General features: G+C 33.9%; 2 protein-coding genes across 2 annotated transcripts; both read right to left on the reverse strand.

Moving 5' to 3' along the window:
* Positions 1–161: 161 nt before the first annotated feature.
* Positions 162–4,672, reverse strand: LOC145330189 (uncharacterized). The gene is made up of 7 exons (XM_080174787.1): positions 4,620–4,672; positions 3,382–3,465; positions 3,055–3,106; positions 2,072–2,160; positions 1,503–1,543; positions 1,217–1,277; positions 162–1,080 (listed from the first exon to the last, which is right to left on the reverse strand). Exons 2-7 carry the CDS (start codon positions 3,432–3,434, stop codon positions 177–179), a joined length of 1,200 nt encoding a protein of 399 aa, XP_080030913.1. The 5' UTR covers positions 3,435–3,465; positions 4,620–4,672; the 3' UTR covers positions 162–176.
* Positions 4,673–4,770: 98 nt separating this feature from the next.
* pav (kinesin family member pavarotti) lies at positions 4,771–21,053 on the reverse strand. Its single transcript, XM_080174785.1, has 24 exons — positions 20,877–21,053; positions 19,342–19,495; positions 18,815–18,893; positions 18,465–18,537; positions 18,063–18,160; positions 17,748–17,832; positions 17,312–17,413; positions 16,842–16,945; positions 16,324–16,396; positions 15,871–16,066; positions 15,538–15,619; positions 15,084–15,177; positions 14,450–14,619; positions 13,284–13,400; positions 12,845–12,940; positions 12,049–12,186; positions 11,506–11,602; positions 9,106–9,228; positions 8,400–8,525; positions 7,694–7,830; positions 7,383–7,524; positions 6,670–6,738; positions 6,032–6,185; positions 4,771–5,692 (listed from the first exon to the last, which is right to left on the reverse strand). The coding sequence occupies exons 1-24, from the start codon at positions 21,051–21,053 to the stop codon at positions 5,613–5,615; spliced, it is 2,766 nt and encodes a 921-aa protein (XP_080030911.1). The 3' UTR covers positions 4,771–5,612.
* Between the last annotated feature and the right edge of the window lie 12 nt (positions 21,054–21,065).

Raw genomic sequence — 21,065 nt, forward strand, 5'->3', positions numbered from 1 at the left:
TTCTCAAGAGAAATCGGCCCTAAATGACAGCCTCCCCCTTCCCCCCCCCCCAATTTTTTCTCTTTTTATTTTAAAACTAAAATTGAAAGTGGAGGGGTGACTCAACCCCTCCCTCCCGTTGCCGTCAATCAATTAAACCATCCATTTACAAAAAAAAATAACAAAAAAATCATGTATTACATCCCTGCTACGGTGTTTTGTTTCAATTTTCTGTTGGGGACAATCACAGAAATCCTTTGAAATCTTTCTGTTGCAACTTCAGTTTGAATTCTAGGCTGTTCTGAAATCGGTGCCTCTTCTTGATCTAATGATTTCAAGGGACCACCAATTCTTGAATTCTCCAATATACTTTTACTATTGTAATGACTATTATGGGTTTGTACTTTTTCTAGTTGCTTCTGATCAATTTCTTTTACTTTGTCTAATTCATCTGGTGTGGCTCTTTCTTTATCACTTTGTTCAGATCTTTGTAGCACATAATCAGTTTTAGATTCATCTTTACCCTGTCTCAGATTATCAGAAAGCTCGTGGTGAAGCAGGTCCTTCAGGTTTGACATAGATGGCAAAGTAATGGCAGAATTTTTGACAGAATTGTCCTGGATGGCAAGAACTTTTGCATTTTCGGGGGGTGGCACTCCAGTGCTCAAACAGATGGAATCAATGAGCAGAGAAACTGTTTTGGGAGACCTTGCCTTCACGAGGGACGTTGAAGGCGGCAGGGAAATTAATTTTTTGGATGGATACAATAATTCATTTATTTGCTTGCTTTCAATTGAAGGTGGTAGGATTGAATTTGTTTGAGAAACTTGGCAATTTGAAATTGTATTTGTGTGATTATTTATAAAATGTTGAACAGAAGATGACAACTGAATGGACATCTCCTTAACTTTTTCATGGTTTACTGCTGTTGAAAGTTTTGCGTTATTTGTTTCCAAGGATAAATTTGGTATAGCTTCGGTTGTGTTTGAAACAGGAGTGGGTGGAGATGGTTTTTGAGGGACTGATATGTTAAGAGACGAGTGGGGAAGAATAGATTCAGAATCTTGAGGTTTAATTGTACCAGGTGCTCTAGTCTCAGGTCTAGTAAACAATCTCAACAATTAGTTTTACTTAAAGCGAAAAAAATAATATTTAACCCACCTTAAAAAAGGTAGGTAGGTAATTTTAGATAATTTAGTCATATTTATTTGAATAGGAAGTATAAAATATTTGCTACCTGGATATGTCTGAATGTTCTGGTCGATTTTGCTCCTCATTGGAAACATTTTGAAGTAAAACTAAATAATAATAAATTCATTGGTCATCTAAAATTGATTTTCGTATTTATTTTTTTCATAAACCTTACTTTAATCAACTTACAATAACTAGTATACAGTTTACTAATACATTAATGATAAATAAAAGATGCTCATTTCCCTTTATCTTAAAATGTAAAAACCAAAATTAAAAACACTTAAAACTCGTTATATATTATTTACAGAAGTAATCTGTACTATATTTACCTGGTAATATAGTTTGATCCGGTATTGAAACAATAGGTACACTAAAATATTAGGGTTAAAATAAGTGCATATTTCATGAAGAATTATTCTAAATGATAAAAATTTTGAGTATCCATATATAATAAGAGTAAAATGATCTGGAAAAAAATGAATCATGTGCAGAATATATGTACACCCCTGAAATAGGACCATAAATCAAATAATTTGCCACTTTTTGTCTTCCATTGCAATATATCGAAGCGCATTACTGTTTATATCTAGCTGATTGCATTTAGCTCTTTCAATCTAATTTTATATAGGTACCTAACAATATTTCTATGATTAACTTGCCGATCATTGAAAAAAACGAAGTAGCAAGTTTCGTCGTATTTTAACATTAGCTTTTGATAGGTTATTTTAGGCTAGTTAAATGTTAATGATTGCAACACATGGTTAGAAAATAGGCCCTGCTGGGTTAGAGAGAGCCCACCGCTGGAGCAAGATATAGGAGAAAAGCTACTGTGAATATACGACGAAACCCACTACTTCGTTTTCATTCCATGGTCCAAATATTCTCACACATAACTTACTTTTCTATTTCACACTGACTACACCCAGATTCTTCAACTAGAAAACATTTTCTACATTTCTTGTGGCCACAGTTGTCCTCAAGCAGTCTCTATAGGAAATAAAATAAATTAAAACCAGTATAAGAATAGTAAAACCTGGTATAAGAATAGGAATTTGGAACAACACAAATATGAAATCTCGTAGTTTTTGTTCTAGTTTAACTTCAAATCCGATTTATTTCCGCTGGATATTAAACATGGGGGAGGGGCTTATGAATGCGATTCTGGAGGGATACGTTGAAGGGAAGGAGGGCTGGAAAAACTGAGAAGAGAGGAAGGCAGCACAAGGGTCATGTTGTGACAGAGGTCAATAGGTTTAAAATTGGTAGGATTATATATAACCTTTATAATAAAGTAACAGGATGTCTATTTGTCTATCTGTCTGTACCAAAGGATCTCGCAAACCGCTGAACCGATCGGATTCTCCTTAACAGGGTAGCTTCTCATAGGTCCCGGGAAGGTTTGTAACTATTTAGGGGGAGGGTACCACCACCCTCCCAAAAGAAATCTCAAAAAAAAAATCGAAATCTTTTTTTATTTAGAGATTTAATCGCAACATAGATAGGTATCGTAGAGACTTCAACGAAACATAGATAGGTGATGTATTATTTTTAAAAAGTGCCACTAGATGCCTCTAGGGGCGTAGCCGCTAGTAGAGAATATTGCACTAAAGTTTTATTTTTTACATAAAAGTAACAGGGTGTATCTCTGTGTTTTTGTACCTACCAAAGGATCTACTTGCTAACCACTGGACCAATAAGGTTCTCTTTTAGAGTGAAGGTTTACAGAAAAGGTTAATAACTATTTTGGGAAGAATACTCTTAAACTTATAAAACTAAAACATAAAGTGGAGGGTCGAAACGACTCCCCCTATCCCCCAAGTGCCCCTGGGGACCTCTAGGGGCGTATCCGCTAGTTGTTAATACAAAACCCAGATTGCATACCTGAGAAAATGCATGAGAGGGCGCCCCACACCCAGGACAACTCGTCTCTCCACTAATAAATCAAACAAATGTTTTTTTTACGCGAAGATGAACAAAAAAGTTCATATAAATTAAATATGCCAGTTAAATTAAAATACTTTTAAGCTGTAAATAATCAAAAAGCATGCTTAAGTACTCTAGATTTACTTTTCATGGCTATTTCTAGCCCAAATAATACCTAAATTTTTTTTTACAAAAATCTTATGAAATTTAATACGAAAGTTTTATAATTTTAATACCTATTACTGTGGAATATTTATTCGTATGCTTATTTTAACATTTGCGTTCCTATCGAGCTGACTTTTGTTGGCATCTTCTTTAGCTTCTTCTCCACCTTCCATACCAATATTCGTGGAAGGTTTTTTAGATCATCTAAAATATTAATGTTAAAGGGACTGTGCAAGAATAAATTTCTAACCTGATTATCAAACTTTCACATTTTAAAAGCACCTTAATCCTGTTAAAAATTGGCGGGAAAAGCCGTATTTTTAAGGAAACAAGTGCCCGTTTTGCCTTACCTTTATGATGTTATAAATGAGATGATGTTAAGCTTTGGTAATCTAATAAGAAATTTTTCGTGTACATTCCCTTTAATTTTGTGCTGAAGTAAAGGGGTATTTTCACGAAATCAAATGCATTTAACTTAATTTAGTGAACCGCATATTTTTTGCTAGTTAATGAGTTTAACTATATTTATGTGGCATATATTTGAAAGAATTTAAATTTCTACCACGTAGTTTTGAAAATATCAAGACTTGAAAATCGTCTCTTTGTGAAATATGCAATTTAAAAAGACGATTTTCAAGTCTTGATATTTTTAAAAACTACGTGGTAGAAAATTGAAATTCTTTCAAATATAATATGCCATATAAATGTAGTTTAACCAATTAACCAGGAAAAAATATGCAGTTCACTAAATTAAGGTTAAATGCCTTTAGTGAAACTACCCCTTTTCAAAAGTTAACTAGCAGTAATAGCGTAAGTGGTTGTGCCAGGCTTCTAGTCGGGAGTTATCGCCTCGATATGCTAGAGACAATAAGACTGGTTTCCACTACTGTTAGGCAATACATTATATTAATGGTTGTGTTGGAATTGATTGATTGTGCCCATAAACGGGCGCAACTCATTACCATTAAGTTCTAAATCGTGCAATAAAAGAGTTTATTGTCGGCTGGGTGTTACACAATAGCAAAAGCGTAGGGAAGAAATCATAAAAGATACATATTGGTGTATAGACTCTACAGCAAAATCAAAAAGGCGCCAAAATTGTAGACTTGTACGATAGAAAGAACAAAATAAGATTCTTCTTTAGTACAATGATGTCGTAATAACGGAGTTATTGACACTTGATATAATGAATCTTTTAATATTTTTTTTTTGATTTTTAGGACCTATAACAATGCGAAAAATAAATTTAAAGTTCTTTCATAATCTGGTAAAGAGAAAAACTAGGTAGGTATTTGAAGAAAAAAAATTAAAATATTGTTTTATGAACGTTACCATACTTGTTAAAGTTAAAAACAAACCTTAGGTTTGAACAATTTATACGCCAAATCCTCCATTATTTGTTCAGTATCTGAAATAAATAATTTAACTACACTACAAAATTACGCTAAAATTAAGCATGTCAAATCATTTACTAATTTTAATTACAAATAAATCAATAATATGAAAATATTTTACAAGAAAGAATACTTTATTTATCATTATTAATCAATGCACAAGAATTTTTAGCTATTTTCCTGAAATAAAATTTGATGATTGCACTATGTAAAAATTGATGATTCTTTAATTCGTATGTAGAATACTTACAAACACATTTAATATTTTTAACTTAAATTAGTTTCTATCCTGCGGGGCTCTCCTTGCCCATAACATTAACTAATACTAATTCCCCCCTCTTTCTTAATTGTAGATAAAGGCTCCAGGGAAGGAATGATGTTCCACATGCAAAATAATGGAATATGCTTAACACTAATAGTCATTAATCCTAATCAGCAAGTTAGTTTTTTTTTTATATCTGTAAGGTTTTTTAAAATGTATTAGTTAGAAAAATTAAATTAAACATTAATAATATGTCTTCTATTCTAAACATATAGAGGCATTTTAACATTAGACGATACGGTCATTTTACACTGCCCCCCCCCCCCCCCCACACAATTAAACATAAAAGGTACGATATAAGCGTATTTGTAAGTCTTAGGTTTTACCTAAAAAAAAATTATAAGCGTTTAAAACATTTTGTTAATACAATAATATCAAATATAATTATATACAAAACTAAGGTTTTAGTTAGGGAAGGTACTTGTTACTTTTAAGTTAAGGCTAAGATATAAATTAATTAAGCGTATCTTTTAATTTTAGGTACTTATAGAACATTTCCACTTAATTAGCAATAAAAAAAAATGTTAAAACTCACTAGGTACAAATAACGAACAAATATAAAAATAAAACAATTTAATTAATAGCAATGCAACTATGTTAGGTATATAACAGGTTGTAGAATTGTCATCAGCCTTTTAAACTCTGGATCTTTTAGATTTAGCCCTGGTTAGAGCTGGAGTTAATGGGTTTCCTTCAATAGCTTGTCCACATCTCTCCTGATTGGGGTTGAGCCAATGTTCTAAAGGCCTTAGTATTTAGGGATCTAGGGACAATTAGGTATAAAAAAATCCTAAAAGCATATGATCTAAATCTAAGAATAAAAAAGCCTAAAACCATCCAAGGACCTATGTAAAGCATCCCTAAAAAGGAGAACTCAATAAGTATTCATTGAAATCATAAGCTTCAGACAAAAAATAAAATACATTTTGTCACAATTCTCTCTATAATTTTCACTTATTCCGTTTAAAACTAAAATCATATTAAAGGTCTAGGGTCACTACTACCACCCCTCCCCTAAAGTGCTCCTAGTTATAAATAATATGAACATTGTATCCCTGAAGGTCTGCAATTCTGTCGCTGATGCCGCGATACTCCTCAAAGCTACGCTTCTTGGGAGAAGTCTTGCCGTCCGGGCTTTCCTGGTGAAGAACCTCGACATCATTCAATACAACCTGTCTGCCTCCAGAGCAGGTGGGAATAACATTGCCCTGAACAAAACAAAATATATTTCCTTCTCAAAAAGCTTAGAACGCCGCATATATTATTAAAATGTTATGTTAACCGTTCTTTTGACAACAAGCTTTTAATACTAGTTGCTTTGCCCCTAGCCTCTAGGGGAGGGTAAATGAGGTTAAGAAAATAGCCTAAAGGCACTACTCAAAGACTTCTATCCTGGAGAGCAAAATCAATTCGGTTCTTCAGTTTGCGAGATCTTTAGCTTCAGAAAAATACGGCACAAACCGCTATTTCGTTTTCTTTCCATGATCCAAATATTTTTGCTTTGAAATTAAGAGTAGCTAGGTTTGTATTTTTTCTAAAAATCTTAATTCTAATTGGATTAGGCACCTTGGGAGGCTAACATGTTACAACCAGCAAAAATACTTCTAAATTTTTGGGGAGGATAAAGGATAACTCTAAAGTGATATTTATAGGTATTATTGTCATAAATACATCTAATAATAGCTTTTATACCTTGTAAAGTTTTGTTTCTATGTTTCCATCCTCGAGTTGATTTTGTGTAGTTAGCAGATACTTGTTTACCTAAAGATAAATTGGTTGGGGTGGTCATTTTTGTATAGCTACCGTATTCAAGGTATAAGTAACACTTTCAGGAAAGCTATAAATTCAAGTAAAGTTTAATGTGAATTCTTCTCTCCTCCCCCTTTTCTATAAATTTCAATGGGGAAAGATTGTACAGTTACACTCAAACCATGTAATATCCCGAGGTTTTTTTGTTAAGTTATTGTTCCCCCCCTCCTGATATTAAGATTTTAATCCCTCCTCCAAAAGGAGTTTTCCATATTTGGGGTTGGGAAAACATGGAGAGGGGTAGTTACACGAAGTGCATTTAAACTTGAATTTATTGAACTGCATATTTTTTTCAGCTCAATAGTTTAAACTACATCTATAGGACATATATTTAAAAGAATTTTAATTTTTTACCAGGTAGTGTAAAAAAAATCAAGACTTGAAAATCCTATTTGTTGAATATGTGCAACATAAATGGCTGTCTTATTTTCACTAAAACACCATGACTATATTAGTGGTGCTAAATTGACTGCTATTTATTTTAATACAAAATTACTTATGTTAGATGGTATTCTTGTAACTTATTTTGTTAAATGCACTTCATGCAACTATCCCTTTCATGAAGAAAAAAATTGTCATTAACTTTAATATTTTACCTTACTGTTAATAAGATCCCTCTCTTCAATCTTAGTGACGGACTTCCTGCGCTTAAGAGGTGACGGTTGGAATATTGTGTCCAGAGGTACAGACAACTTAGATTGGTGGTCCAACCAATGGTCAACTCCAGCGCTGCGGGACCTGCAAATTATTTGAAATGTTTAGTTTAACCAACTTATATCAACACTTAGTGACTTGAATTATAGAAAACTGTTGCTTTGGGCTTCATAAAATAGGACTTTAAAATAAAATAAAATAAAAAATGTATCCCATGATGTTTGTGATCTTTTATTTCAAGTTAAAACTGAACCTGCGATGTCTGTTGTTAGCCACAGCCACGCTGCTTGGTTTTCTAGCAGAACCTGGAGCCACAGGATTCAGTGATAACCTGGGATCACTAGAGCTTGCCTTCAAAGGTGATCTGGACCTTCTTCTTGCCTGTCTTTCCTAAAAAATTAACACAAATATTTACTAAATGAGCCTTTGAGCTATTTCTAAAAATAGAAGCTCATTAATTTTACTATGTTCTATCCATTAGGTCGGATTCTATCAAATTCTTTTCAATAATGAATTTGTATTCTTTTACAGAAAGCCTTATTCTGTCTAATAAATAAATCTAACAAAATTAGACGATTGTAAATAAACAGTTTTACAATTTTAATATTTGGTCCACAAAATTCGCGGATTTATCTGAAAAAGATGATTTTAATTAACAAACCCTGAAACCCTGGCTAAACAATTAACCTGTGCAAATTCGCGAATTTATCTGAAACAGAAGATTTAAATTAACAAACCCTGGATAAACAATTAACATGTGCAAATTCGCGAATTTATCTGAAACAGGAGATTTAAATTAACAAACCCTGGCTAAACAATTAACATGTGCAAATTCGCGAATTTATCTGAAACAGAAGATTTAAATTACCAAACTCTGGCTAAACAATTAACCTGTGCAAATTCGCGAATTTATCTGAAACGGAAGATTTAAATTAGCAAACCCTGGCTAAACAATTTACCTGTGCAAGTGTAAGATCAGGATCACTGACAGTAAACTTTGCTCTAGCGGAGGCCACAGCTCCGTTCTCAATATTCTCATCATTGCCAGCAAATATCTGGTTCAACTCGTGCAACTTCTCCATAACCTGGAGTATTTACATCCTCATGATAAAGTAAAAGGATCACTGTCTTGTGCGTAATATGAAAGATCTCGCTAACCACAGAACTGATAGAAAGCGGTGTATGTTCAAGGTGGTGCGGAAAGGACTAGATCCCGAATCGTCACCTCACCACCATGAGGTAATTTTAAAGTAACCGCTGAACTGATATGGTTTTCCTTTACAGGATAGCTTCTCATACGTCCTGGGAAGGTTTATAACTATTTTGGGGGAGGGTAACACCACCCACCGAAGAGAAATCCCAAAGAAATTTTAAAATACAACTAGCGCCTTCTTGGTTTTAACAGCCGATCATTCTTAACATAGATTGAAAAGGAAACATTTTAGTTGCCCCCATTTTAATTATTCGTGGGAAGATCAATGTCTATGATACAATACGATACATGATTTTTCAATAAGACTCGTAACCGATTCTAAGATCTCGCCAACCACTGAATCTACAAGGTTGTGCTTCACAGGGGGGAATATAGATAAAATATAGATAGTGGTCCTGTGATGCAATTCTTAAAAAAAGATTGATAATATTTTTAAATAAAGAATAATTTACCTTAGCTTGGCTTTCCTGTTGTTTCCTTCTCTCAATCTGGTTTCTACGATAGTGTTCCTGTTCTAATTTTTCCTTTGTTGATATCAATTGCTGTCTGTACTTTTGCTTAGCCTTCATTTTATCCTAAAATATAAACAAGGATAAAACATTCAATATTTCAATTACTTTTCTTTGCCTTCATTTTATCCTGAAATATACACAAGGATAAAACATTCAATATTTCAATTACTTTTCTTTGTTAATGAAATAACAAAGTTTATTTAGCTTTGTTTGGAAACAACAAGTTAGTTTTATATAGGTAACTAGCGGCTTCGCCCCTAGCCTCTAGGGGCTTTGCCCCATGAGATGATAAAAAAAGTTTAGGTGAAATTGGTAAGAAAAAAAAAATAAGAAGGACCAAGTAAATATCTCCTGCAAAAAAAGGACAAAGGATATCTCCTACAAAAAACAAACAAAAAAATGGGGGGGGGGGGTGTGTTTTTTAGTTTTTTTTTTGGGGGGGGGGAGGGTTGGGGGTGTCCCACCCCCCAGGAAAATAGCTTAAAACCATCACAGGACCAGTAGGTATAATCCCTAAAAAGTAGAGCCAAATCGGTTCAGCGGTTACTGAGATATTAAGCTTCAGACGGACAGACATCAAGCTACTTTGTATTATAGATATATCTATAATTAAAATATTTTAAAAGTAAGTCCAATTAGTCCCTCTCTGCTCTTTATACCTATTTCTAATTATCTCTCCCTTAATTGTTTCGGTTGTCTATCTTTAGGATAAAAGTAAATAACATCCTTTTCCACATGGTGTATCCTTAAACTAAAGTAACAGGATGTTTGTCTGTGTGTCTGTAACGAAGGATCTCGCTAACCGCTAAACCGATCGGGTTCTTCTTAACAGGTTATATTCTCATAGGTCCCGGGGAGGTTTTTAACTATTTTGGGGGAGGGTACCACCACCCTCCCAAGATAAATCAGAAAAAATCGAATTTTTTTTACGTTTCTTGATTTTAGAAAATGAGTTCAACGCAAACATAAACGTCAAACGCAACAGACATATTTCAAATATAAAAAAACATTTAAAGTGCTACTAGAGGTCTCTAATGGGCGTAGCCGCTAGTCCGTATAATAAAGTAACAAGATCCAGCTAACCACTGAGGAGCCGATATAGTTCTTCTTTTCTTAAGTCCTGGTAAGGTTTATACTAACTATTATGGGCGAGTTTACCACAACCGTCCCAAGAAAAATTGGGCCTAGAAAAGTATGAACCCCCCTTTTTTTAAACTAAAATTAAAAATAAGAGGGGGGGGGGGGGGGGATCAAATTCAACCTCACCACAACCTCAAGGAGCTAGTACTTAATATTACACTCTACTTTTTATAAAAAAAAACAAGGATGACAACATCCATAAGTAGCGAAGCACAAAAATCATAGATGGGAATACGTACAAGTAGATTTAAAGGGTATTTATTCAAATCAAGAATAGATTTATTGGATACACGAAACCTTGTTTTATTTTGTATGATGACGATGGTCAAAGTAAAATACAAATAAAGATGCACCTAACAATGGTTAAAATTATTTTGATCCTGATATCCCAAAAAAGTTAAATAAAAAAACAAAGATATGAGGAAATATGTAAAACATATAAAAATAGCCAAAAACCTGATAAAAGGCAATCTGGCCGCTTTGGTTGTTTTCTTAAAACGACAGAAAATTAAATTTTTATATCCTTAATTTAAAAAATTTGGAAAATCGGACCATATACACTGAAGATATGGAGAAAAATATAAAAATAGCCTAAAACCTGCTAAAAAGGCAGTCTGGCCGTCATTGTTGTTTTCTTTAAAAGACGGGAAATTTAATTTTGATATCAATAATTGAAAAAATTTTGAAAATCGGACCATAAACACTGAAAATATGGAGAAAAATATGAAAAATATAAAAATAGCCTAAAACCTGCTAAAAAGGCAGTCTGGCCTTCATCGTTGTTTTCTTTAAACGGCGGGAAATTTAATTTTGATATCTATAACTAAAAAAATTTTGAAAATCGGACCATAAACACTGAAGATATGGAGAAAAATGTGAAAAATATAAAAATAGCCTAAAACCTGCTAAAAAGCGGTCCGACCGCCAATGATGTTTTATAGTCAATTGTGCTCCTTAATGATGGGAATGTTGTCAAAAAATTTCAGCATTCTATCTTTTATAGGAGCTGAGTAAATCCCATTTCCCCCATAGCGTTACGGACTGACGGACTGACTGACTGACTGACGGACTGACTGACGGACTGACTGACGGACGGACGGACGGACGGACGGACATAGTGAATTATAGAGTAGCTTCGCTACTAAAAAAAGACTGTACCTAAAAGTATATTTTCTCAGACTAAAAAAATATTCAAATTACCTTTTGCTCAGCACTTAGAAGTAATTCCATTTCATCTAAATCATTCTCTAGAAGAGTCTTAGTGTCCTTCAGGCTTGCAACCTCCTCATTCAAGGACCTCAAATATTTAACAATTAAAATAAGAAAAATTGCTGCTTATTACCTCAAAAACAGTCGTTGAAATAGGTATTTTTTTCAAGTCTTTGTACAGTTTCTTGATATTTTAAAGGCAAAACTAGGTGATATACGGATTTTCTACAAGGATCTAAAAGCATAAGACTATGGCAAATAAATTGATGTAAGCTTAATGATATTACATAAAGCTACCCTAATGTATAACTAGTGGTTGAAAGTTTAGACACTCAACTTCATGAACCAACCAATCAAAATTCATTTAAAGTCCAAAGTTGTTAAGCCTACGAAAAAAAGAAAACTTTGGAAACTAGTGTAATAAACAGCCAACCCCATTATTTTTGTCAACCATTGCATTGGGTATGTACAATGTACATCAAATTATTGGCCAATGTAAAATCACATTAGATCCCAGATTAAAACTAGTTGAACCTGTTGGCAGATTCAGCATGAGCTAGTCTCTTCTCAAGGCTGCCAGTCTTCTTTTTCTCCTTGTCCAGCTGAGAATTGATGGAGATATTCTGGCTCCGCAATAATATTAGCTCCTCTTCTTGCTTTACCAACATTGATCTAAAACAATGGATATATCATTATTTGGATATTACACCAGATTCTTCTGTTATTTAATAAAGCGAAACTTGTAGCGGGCTCAAATAACGTTACCCCCATCCTTACCCTTTACCTCAATCCCCTTCTCTCCTACTAGATGAACAAACTGACCGATAAACGAGTTCCATATTAGCAAGCTAAATTGACGACGATTAACCCTTCTGTAGTTGTTGAAACGGTTGGAAATTCAACTTTATGAAAAAAACAATCATAAAAATAAAAGTTTCCAACTTGTTGAGGTAAACATTATTATAAAACTTGGGGACCAGTGTAATAAACAGCCCAATGTTTCTTCCCTCCCTGCTTTCTATGATATTTGATTATTTAGGTTCCTTTCTTTTCCCGCGATTTAGTACCCTTCCCTTTAGCAAGTATAGTTATTTATCACACCGTAAACAGATTTCAAGGGAAATAAAAATGTACATTTATAAAATTAAAACCAGTTTTGTCAGCCTCGAGATGCCGAATACACGGGCCAACAAAACTGGTTTTAATATTGTGATTGTACATTTTTATATACTCGTAGAAAACTGGACATGATACGATACGATACGTGATTTTTTAGTATGGCTTAGATCCGGTTCTAATCCATTGGATATTAATACTGGAAATTATTTACCTAAATCTGGAATGACTTTCAGTGGAGTCCTCGCACAAGGTGCGTCTCGTCTCTATTCTTTTCTTTAAGAATGAAACCAATCTTGGCAAAACATCGTCCTGGTTAATTTTTATAATAAAATATTTTTTCGTCATCAATTTGTTGGTTATTAGCAGTGCAAAGTTAAATAATATAAATATCTCGGGAACTACTAGTCCGATTAAAGATGTGCTTGACAGGACAATCTTAATCTATGTTTTGTAATAGGTAGGTTTTAGACCCTCATCCTATCTAACTCTATTTAAAGCGACTGGGCGAACCCGCAGTTTAATGAATGAAAAATTATTAAGTTAAAAACAAATATTAACGATATATGAATTAATTTTCAAGGTCAGGTTTAACTTTTTTATAGCGCACACTCAGCTTCAAAAGTACTTAATAAATTATTATCATTGTAAATTCCTGGTCGCACTGAGTAAGTTCCAGACTGGGCCACTCATTTGACAAGAAGTACAGCAGTGGCTTCTCATCATCTCTTTCTATCTGAACACCTTCAGCCTCCACACGTTTCATAGCCTCCCTGTCATTTCATTTAATATTTGTTTGTTTTTTCTAGGTGGGATTGAAACAATGGAGTGAGTAAATGAATTGTAATTGCTAGGTAAAAATGCTGTCCCAAACTTTTTATTCCGGGGGTGTATATAATATTCTGCACAAGATTTTTTTCCCGGCTGCAAAATATTTCAATATTTCAACAAAAAATGGAAAAATTGTTTTTAGTAGGTACCTAGGTACTCTTTTTTACTCCCTTACACATATTTTTTATCCCCCTCCTTTGACGGAGATCCCATGGGGGGCACCGTAGCTCTGTGGTAACGCACTGAGTTACGGTGATGAGAATTCGAGTTCAAACCCACTCGTGTTGCAATCACAACATGTTGTCTCAAATTCTATAATGTGGAATCACGCAACCTTCCCCAGTTGCGTTGGAAGGGAGATTGTTAGGTAGTTTGGATGCCTAACAATCAAGTGTATAATACCAACTCATCCCTTAATCCCAGGCTCCTCTGAGGAGAGTGTCATTCATTACGGTGACTTAATCTGGGACACCTGCCATACTCAAAATCGGCGAGGGTGAGGTAATAATGAGGAGCTCTCATGAGACAGCGTGTCAAGTTATACTTGAACGTGGAGCTTAAACTGGCCCTAGTGGCTATACAAAAGTGTCTCAACATACTCCAGGAGTCTTAGATCCAAACTCTAAGAAACTATGGCTAATCAAACAAATCAAACAAAAACGGAGATCCCATATACACCCCTGATCTATTCAGAATAAATTTTCATACTAAACGTTGATAGATATTATTTGGAAAATAGTATCATACCAGTTTTAGTAAAGGATTGCAATTAAACATGATTTTATTTTATAAAATTGAACAGAAAAGATCTTTTACTTTCAGATGAAATGTATAATATCAAGCAGTTCTATTTCTTAGTATTAAAATTTCTCTCAACACGCTAGTCTAATAGGGGCGAGCTTTACCCAGAAAATGTGTGGGTAATGGTTTAATAACAAATATCAATAATCTCCATAAAGTTTTTAATTAAAAATACACAAATATAATATCCCTGAAAATCTGGTTGCCACGCCTTCTGCCCGGAGTCATGCCCAGGTCAAACCTGACCACCTGGGGCCGTTCAATCTCCACCTCCTGGGTCAACTCTGCAAACTTCATCACGTTCACGTTTTCGTCAAAGTCACCGACACGCGGGTTCACACATACGATCATTTTTACCTTAACAACATCATGCAACAATTTCGATATGGTAAAAAAATCATATTTCTATGAAATCAAATAAACCAAAATTTCCTATTATATTTTCCATTGTAATTATTAGCAAAGTTACTATATAATTCGAAATGTCAGTCTGTCTGTTTGTTCATATGAAAGGTTATGGGGAAAACTTGATTTTTTTGGCTCCTATAAAAGATAGTCGGCTGTAACTCCTGGTCAACATTCTCATCAATATGGAGCATAATCTATAATAGAAAGTAGAATATTGTATGTCCGTCTGTCCAAAGCTTGAGATATCGGTAACCACAGAACCTATCGGATTCTTCTCTTAAGGAATCTACCGGTCCTGTGGTGGTTTTAAGCTATTTTCTTAGACTGTGGACAACCCCAAAAATCCCAAAAAAAATCCCCCCTCCCTCCCAGTTACTAATAATTAAAACTAAAAACTAATTTTTGTATTTTACCTTTCCTTCTCCTTCAAAATAGTTTCTGAACAAATGTGTCAATCTAGAATCTCTGAACGGCACCATCTTGCTGCCCCCTGTCTGCTGGTTCTCTCTGTTAACAATTTAGTATTTTGTCACGTATAAAATAAAGAAATTAAGATATTACAAGTACGCACAAAGAGGAAAGAGACTATTAAACATTTTACTCCTCATAAAGTAAAAACTTGGTCATCCTTGAGAAAAACAATTCGTATTCACTAGGTATGTATTAAATGGCAAAATAATGTTCAAAGCAATAAGAATATTAAAAAAAAATTATTACCTATAGAAAATAAAGGCAAAACCTCAATTTTTTATCTTGATTTTTTTAAGGAAGACAATATAAGGTATTATTAAAGTTATTAACTAAATTAAAAAAGTGTTAACTTTGGACAATGGCAATATAAGTTTTATGTATGAAAATAATAAATTCCTTAGCATTTCTATACAGCTTCTTAGAGTCATGAGTGATTGATTAATCTTGCTTGCCTCTGCTAATCTCTCACCAGTATTTCCTAAAATAAAGCATAGATTTTTGCATTATCCTTATATAAAAGTAAAAGTCTATGTATGTCTGTAGCAAAGGATCTTGCTAACTTCGGATAACCGATATCCATGTTTACATTAAAGCATAGGTCAAGATATGGTTTATAAATATCATGAAGAAGGGTACCAGCCCTGAAAAATTTGCCCCCACATAAGTATCAAATTTCATTACAAATTCAAAATTATTACATTTTCCCTCTTCTATCCCTATCGCACCAACCTGTTCTGGAAGTTTTTTCACTGCCAGCCAAATCAACCAGTGCCAATTGGCTGACCACCATGACTGCTGGATCGGTCATTATGTCCTCTCCCATATGGTCGTAGGGAACAGCTACAAGCCTGATGTTGAAAATTGAATGTGATCTGGATGACTGCAGGTTCAACACTGTCTGGGCAACCTTACGTTGCTTCTGACCCTACAAATATAAATCCAAGTAAAAAACATTTAAATAATAAAATTTTTTAAAGTGTGCTTAACTACTACAGTTTTCAAATTCTATCGAGAATCCTAACTTCATAAGTATCTCCCCTCTAACACAACATATCTAGTTATTGAGTAGATATGCTAACAATAATATATGATAAAGTTAACGCGAAAGCTATTTTATATTTGATGATTAATATAAAAATATCTCAACATATCACTTTAAAACTTGAAACATTTTGTAATTACCTTGAAGTATGTCTGCAAGGCTTCCTCTGGAGTTTTTACCTCAACCTCTGTCACGCCCCCAACAAACATGTTTCTAAACATAGAACTCTACTAAAGGGTTGACAAAAAGCCAGTTTTTCTAGAAAAGTCCGGTTTTAAACGGTTAAATTATGGGAAAAAACAGAATTTACACTAGTCCCAATAGTTTTATAATAGCATTTTTTTTAAATTCGTATGCTTAATAACTTTGGCGACTTCAATTTTGATTGATTTGTTCATTAAGAAAAACACCAAAGATATGAATAAATACGTGAAAAATATAAAAGAGTTACTTGTCCTTTCATCTACAGACACAAAAAATCCCTAAGAACGACAAGAAATTTAATTCAGACAAGAAGTTTCATCCTTCTATCTTTAATAGGAGCCGAGAAAATCATGTACCCTCAATTCGTGTCTTACAGACAGACATGCAGATATGTGGAATTATAGAGTAGGTTCGCTACTGAAAACATATCTTATTATCTCTATTGAATTCTAACCTGTAGCTATCCTCACGGAGTGCTTTGCTGAGAAGCTTGGGCTTTCCAGTGACAATATCTTTTTCAGGGTTGTCCAAGAGATCATAGATATAGTTATTGTAAACCTAGAAGATATAAAAAGGTAGTATAATGTCAATTTAGCAATGAGCTTGGCAAACTTTTAAAAAGCCTGCTACTTACACGTGTTGTTTAACACAGACACACACATGGACTGCAGTTCAGAAATTTCATTCAAATTAATGATTGTGGAAACATGGAAAACAAGAGTTGATGAGTATTAAGGGGATTTAAGGAAATTCTATTTAAACCTCTCTTGCATTATCTGAAAGGTGATATATGCTTGTGTGTAAGTAGCCCTGATTCTCTGAAGTTAGGATACAGATGCACACGAAGATTGGAAGAGGGAATCTGAAAGGTGATGTGTTTTAGCCAAAATAATGAGGTTAAAATAATGAATTAATATAACTAACCTCTACATAGGAGATGAAGACAGCATATTGATAGTCCTCATCTACATTCAGCTTGTGTTCTTCACTAACACGACCAGATAGGTCTGGGTTACTAGAGTTCACCTAATGGAATAGATATAGTAGACTTAGATGGTCTAACTAGCTTCACATTCCGTCAAACTAAAAAAGCAAATTCTAGCAAACAATCGCTACCTAGTGTTTGATTAGTGGCATTCTTTGCACTTATACCCAAAGTCTTTAAAATTAGCCAAAATAAAAAAAGTTGCTTTAGATACCTATAGTGCTTACTCTTAGAGTCAAAGACATCTAAAAAATATGACTATTAGATCCATTGTCCTATCCCTATATCCCTGCAAAGACTAAAGAAAAACAATGACAGGATTATTTTTTTATTTAACACAAGTCGAATAATAAACTTTGGGAAGTTTTCATTTACCTTTCTACCTCTCCCAGCTTTCATGTTGTTTATCAATTCCGTTTGTCTAGATTGTGCAGCATCTGCATCTGAAGTTATCTCAAACCTAAATTGCAAATTAATAAAATTAAGTATTATTTTGATAAAGCAAGGTAAATGTTTACACGGAAAAATATATTAATGTGCCAAATTTGAAAATTTCAATGAATATTTCAATAATTCTGATTTAGTTAAAATGTGAGAATATGGATTCGCCCTTCGCCTATCTGGTTACATTTGAATAGAATAAATTAATATTCAACATAAAAAATAAATATTCAGTGCAATAATACTTACCCATTGAGTCTGTCTGGTAGAACACGGTATTTCCTTGTCTGTTGATTGCTTACACTGTTAAATAATACGTCAATAACGCGGTTCATAATTCCACCATCCTTCAACACAACAAAATGAATTAGTATCAGTATGACAAGTAATCTTTTAAAAGTAATAAAACTTCTTATTTATTCTGAATCTCCACGACTCCATCAGTCTTAATTTTTTTTTTTTTTTTTTTTTTTTTGTGGGGGGGAAGTGATTTCCAATTTAGAAAGACAGGTGAATTTGGTGTGTCAATTTACATGTAGGTATGTATTGTACATTTGTCAAAATGACTCTTTGGTTTTAAAATAAACATGTGGTTAAATTCATCATTCTTTTATAGCCATTAAAATAATATTATACCCATCCGATCCGTACCTCTAATGTTCCTTGCATTGTATGTGTTTTTCCGCTCCCAGTAACTCCATATGTAAACAGCAGACCATTGTCACCTTAGTTTAGAGATATCATTTATAGCTGTTTAAAATATCTTTGGTTGAAAATATAATATTTGGAAAGAAGCAAGGGGGAGGGGGGATATTTTTACTTGTAGCAGGTATTTTTTACCAAATACCAAATTAAATTTTGGCCTACAAATTATTAAGTATATGTATGGGCTTCTAGTTTGGGTAATGGCACGTATTTAAGACATTCCAGTTGATTTTTACAAAAAAATATTGATTGAAAATATATAATTTTGATATAATAAACAATAAACATGTCTCTTTCCTTTGACGAGGTCTTCGACCAATGGCAGGCCAACTCGTTGGAATACTTCACTCTGGTTGGCTCCCTCACCAAATATACCTAAAATAAATTAGTTTATTATCATCTGTTATGGATGAGATAAAAATATTACATCTAAAAGTAAAAACAATGCTCATTTTTATTATAAGCTGTTTGTTCGGGTTTCTTATGAAAACTTTATTATCAAATATATCTAAACATGCATATCTGTATTCGTGAGAACCTAGAAAATAAACATAAACCCCATCCCAAGACTTAAATCTACAAATAGCCTAGAACTATCCGAGAAACTTTGTGAAGCATCCCTAAAATGAAGAACCAAATCGATTCAGAATTTATTGAAAACATAATCTTATTTCTTACTTACAAATGGGTAAAATATACTTTATTACTATAATGAATGAAAAAATGTACCTAGAGGAATTTAGTGTATATTTTTGTGTTACAAACAATACAAATAATGCTTTAATTAAAAAGCCTTAATCAATAAAGTAAAACAAGTTTTTACCTTTGAATGAATACTGAGTTTCTTTGCCAGTGGCAAAAGCCTTGGAGACAGAGGGAGGTGAAAGCTGAATTTGTGTGTTGGAAATAACTCTGATACATGTCTCTGCATCAGGATCTTCGTTAGGTCTCACACGACAGAATACTTCGACTGGGTCCTTAAGATGATTCAAGTAAAAATATAAATAGGTATCTCCATGAAGGGTAATGTATGTCCAGTCCAGGTGATAAACTTTAGTAAAGATTTGATTTAAAAATTATTAGAGAAAAAAGATAGAATATGCTTGCTACATTAAATATATTATTTCTGATAATTAACATAAACAAAAATAGTTCGAACCAGACAATATTGAATCAAGATAGCAGCTAATGAGAAATACAAAGCTAGACAATGTTTCTTTTTCTCAAATATTCTTAATTGTTATACTCATTCAACTCTGTAAACTATCAAGTGTTAAACATCTATTCTATTTCTTCATGTAGTATATACAGGGTGGGGCAAATAAGACCGGACAAATTCTAACTTCTAAACAAATAAACATAAAATCGTCAATTTTAAAGATTTTATTGAATTTTAAAAACTGGCAAGCAAAATAGGTAAATGACTAGTAGATACTTCAACAAAATCGCCGCCAGCCTCAATCACCGCCTCTATCGGCCTCCTCAACCGCCGGCAGGTCCAGGTCAAAATGTACCTGTCAAAGCTGGCGTAGTTCTCCTTGATAGTGGCAATGAGGGAAATCTTTGTGGTATGGGCACGTCTATTGGTGCATGCTTCAAAGTAGCCCTAGGCCCAAAAGTCCATTGAATTAAGATCGGGCTGCTGGGAGGCCACATTTCCTTAGGAACATGAGTAACCGCCAAATTGACAAAATCTATGTTTTTGCTCTCATTTGGGCTAGGATTTAGCTACAGTGGACTTTAAGTACTCAAAATGCTTGTCTAGATGAGCTTAAGACACACAAAAAATTTTGGGTCAAATTTCCAACTCCTTTCCTGTCGGGCCCTACTGTTTGTGATTTCTTAAGGCTCAAAATCTTGAAAAATCGATCTCATTTCGGCTAGGATTGAGCTAAAATGGATTTAAACACGGCAAAATGTGTGTCTCAATGAGCCTAAGAAACCTACAAAATTTGGGGTCAAGATTCCAACTCCTTCCCTATCGGACCCTACGTTATGTGATTTTGCGCATTAACCACCGGCGCATTTGGAATCTGCCTTGTTGAACATTTGCGCGGCCAGCTCGGTGTACACGTCTATCTTCGTCCCAAATTTTTTTTGTGCTAAAAGGTCATTACCTAAGCTTTTTATAGTGTGGTCAAACGTCCTGATTGGTTAAGTAGTTTTGGCGCTATGGCCGTTTAAAGTTTGTCCGGTCTTATTTGCCCCACCCTGTATATAAAATATAAAACAGAGATGTATATTTTCCAAAATGGGGGAGGAGGTGAAATTATAAATAGGGATGGGGAGGAAGAAATTTAACTAGATTGGAAAATGTACATCCATGTATTAAAATTTAAAATTCAGAAGAAACCTTACCTTTGTTTTTGTCGACTCTGAATTTGTTCTCTGTTTGGGTGTTCGCAAAGGAGTTGGTCTTGCTGGTGTCCTTCCATTCACCAAGGGAGTTCTGTTATTACCTCCTAGCAGACCAGGGGTTCGTGACCCCAGCGGTGTACCAGGGGGAGGCATCTTATTACGAGTTGGTCGCATCATTTGTAGTTTTTC

Source organism: Acartia tonsa, chromosome 10 (genome assembly GCF_053477335.1).
Source record: "Acartia tonsa isolate MP-2025a chromosome 10, ASM5347733v1, whole genome shotgun sequence".
In the NCBI taxonomy this organism is placed as follows: Eukaryota; Metazoa; Arthropoda; class Copepoda; order Calanoida; family Acartiidae; genus Acartia; species Acartia tonsa.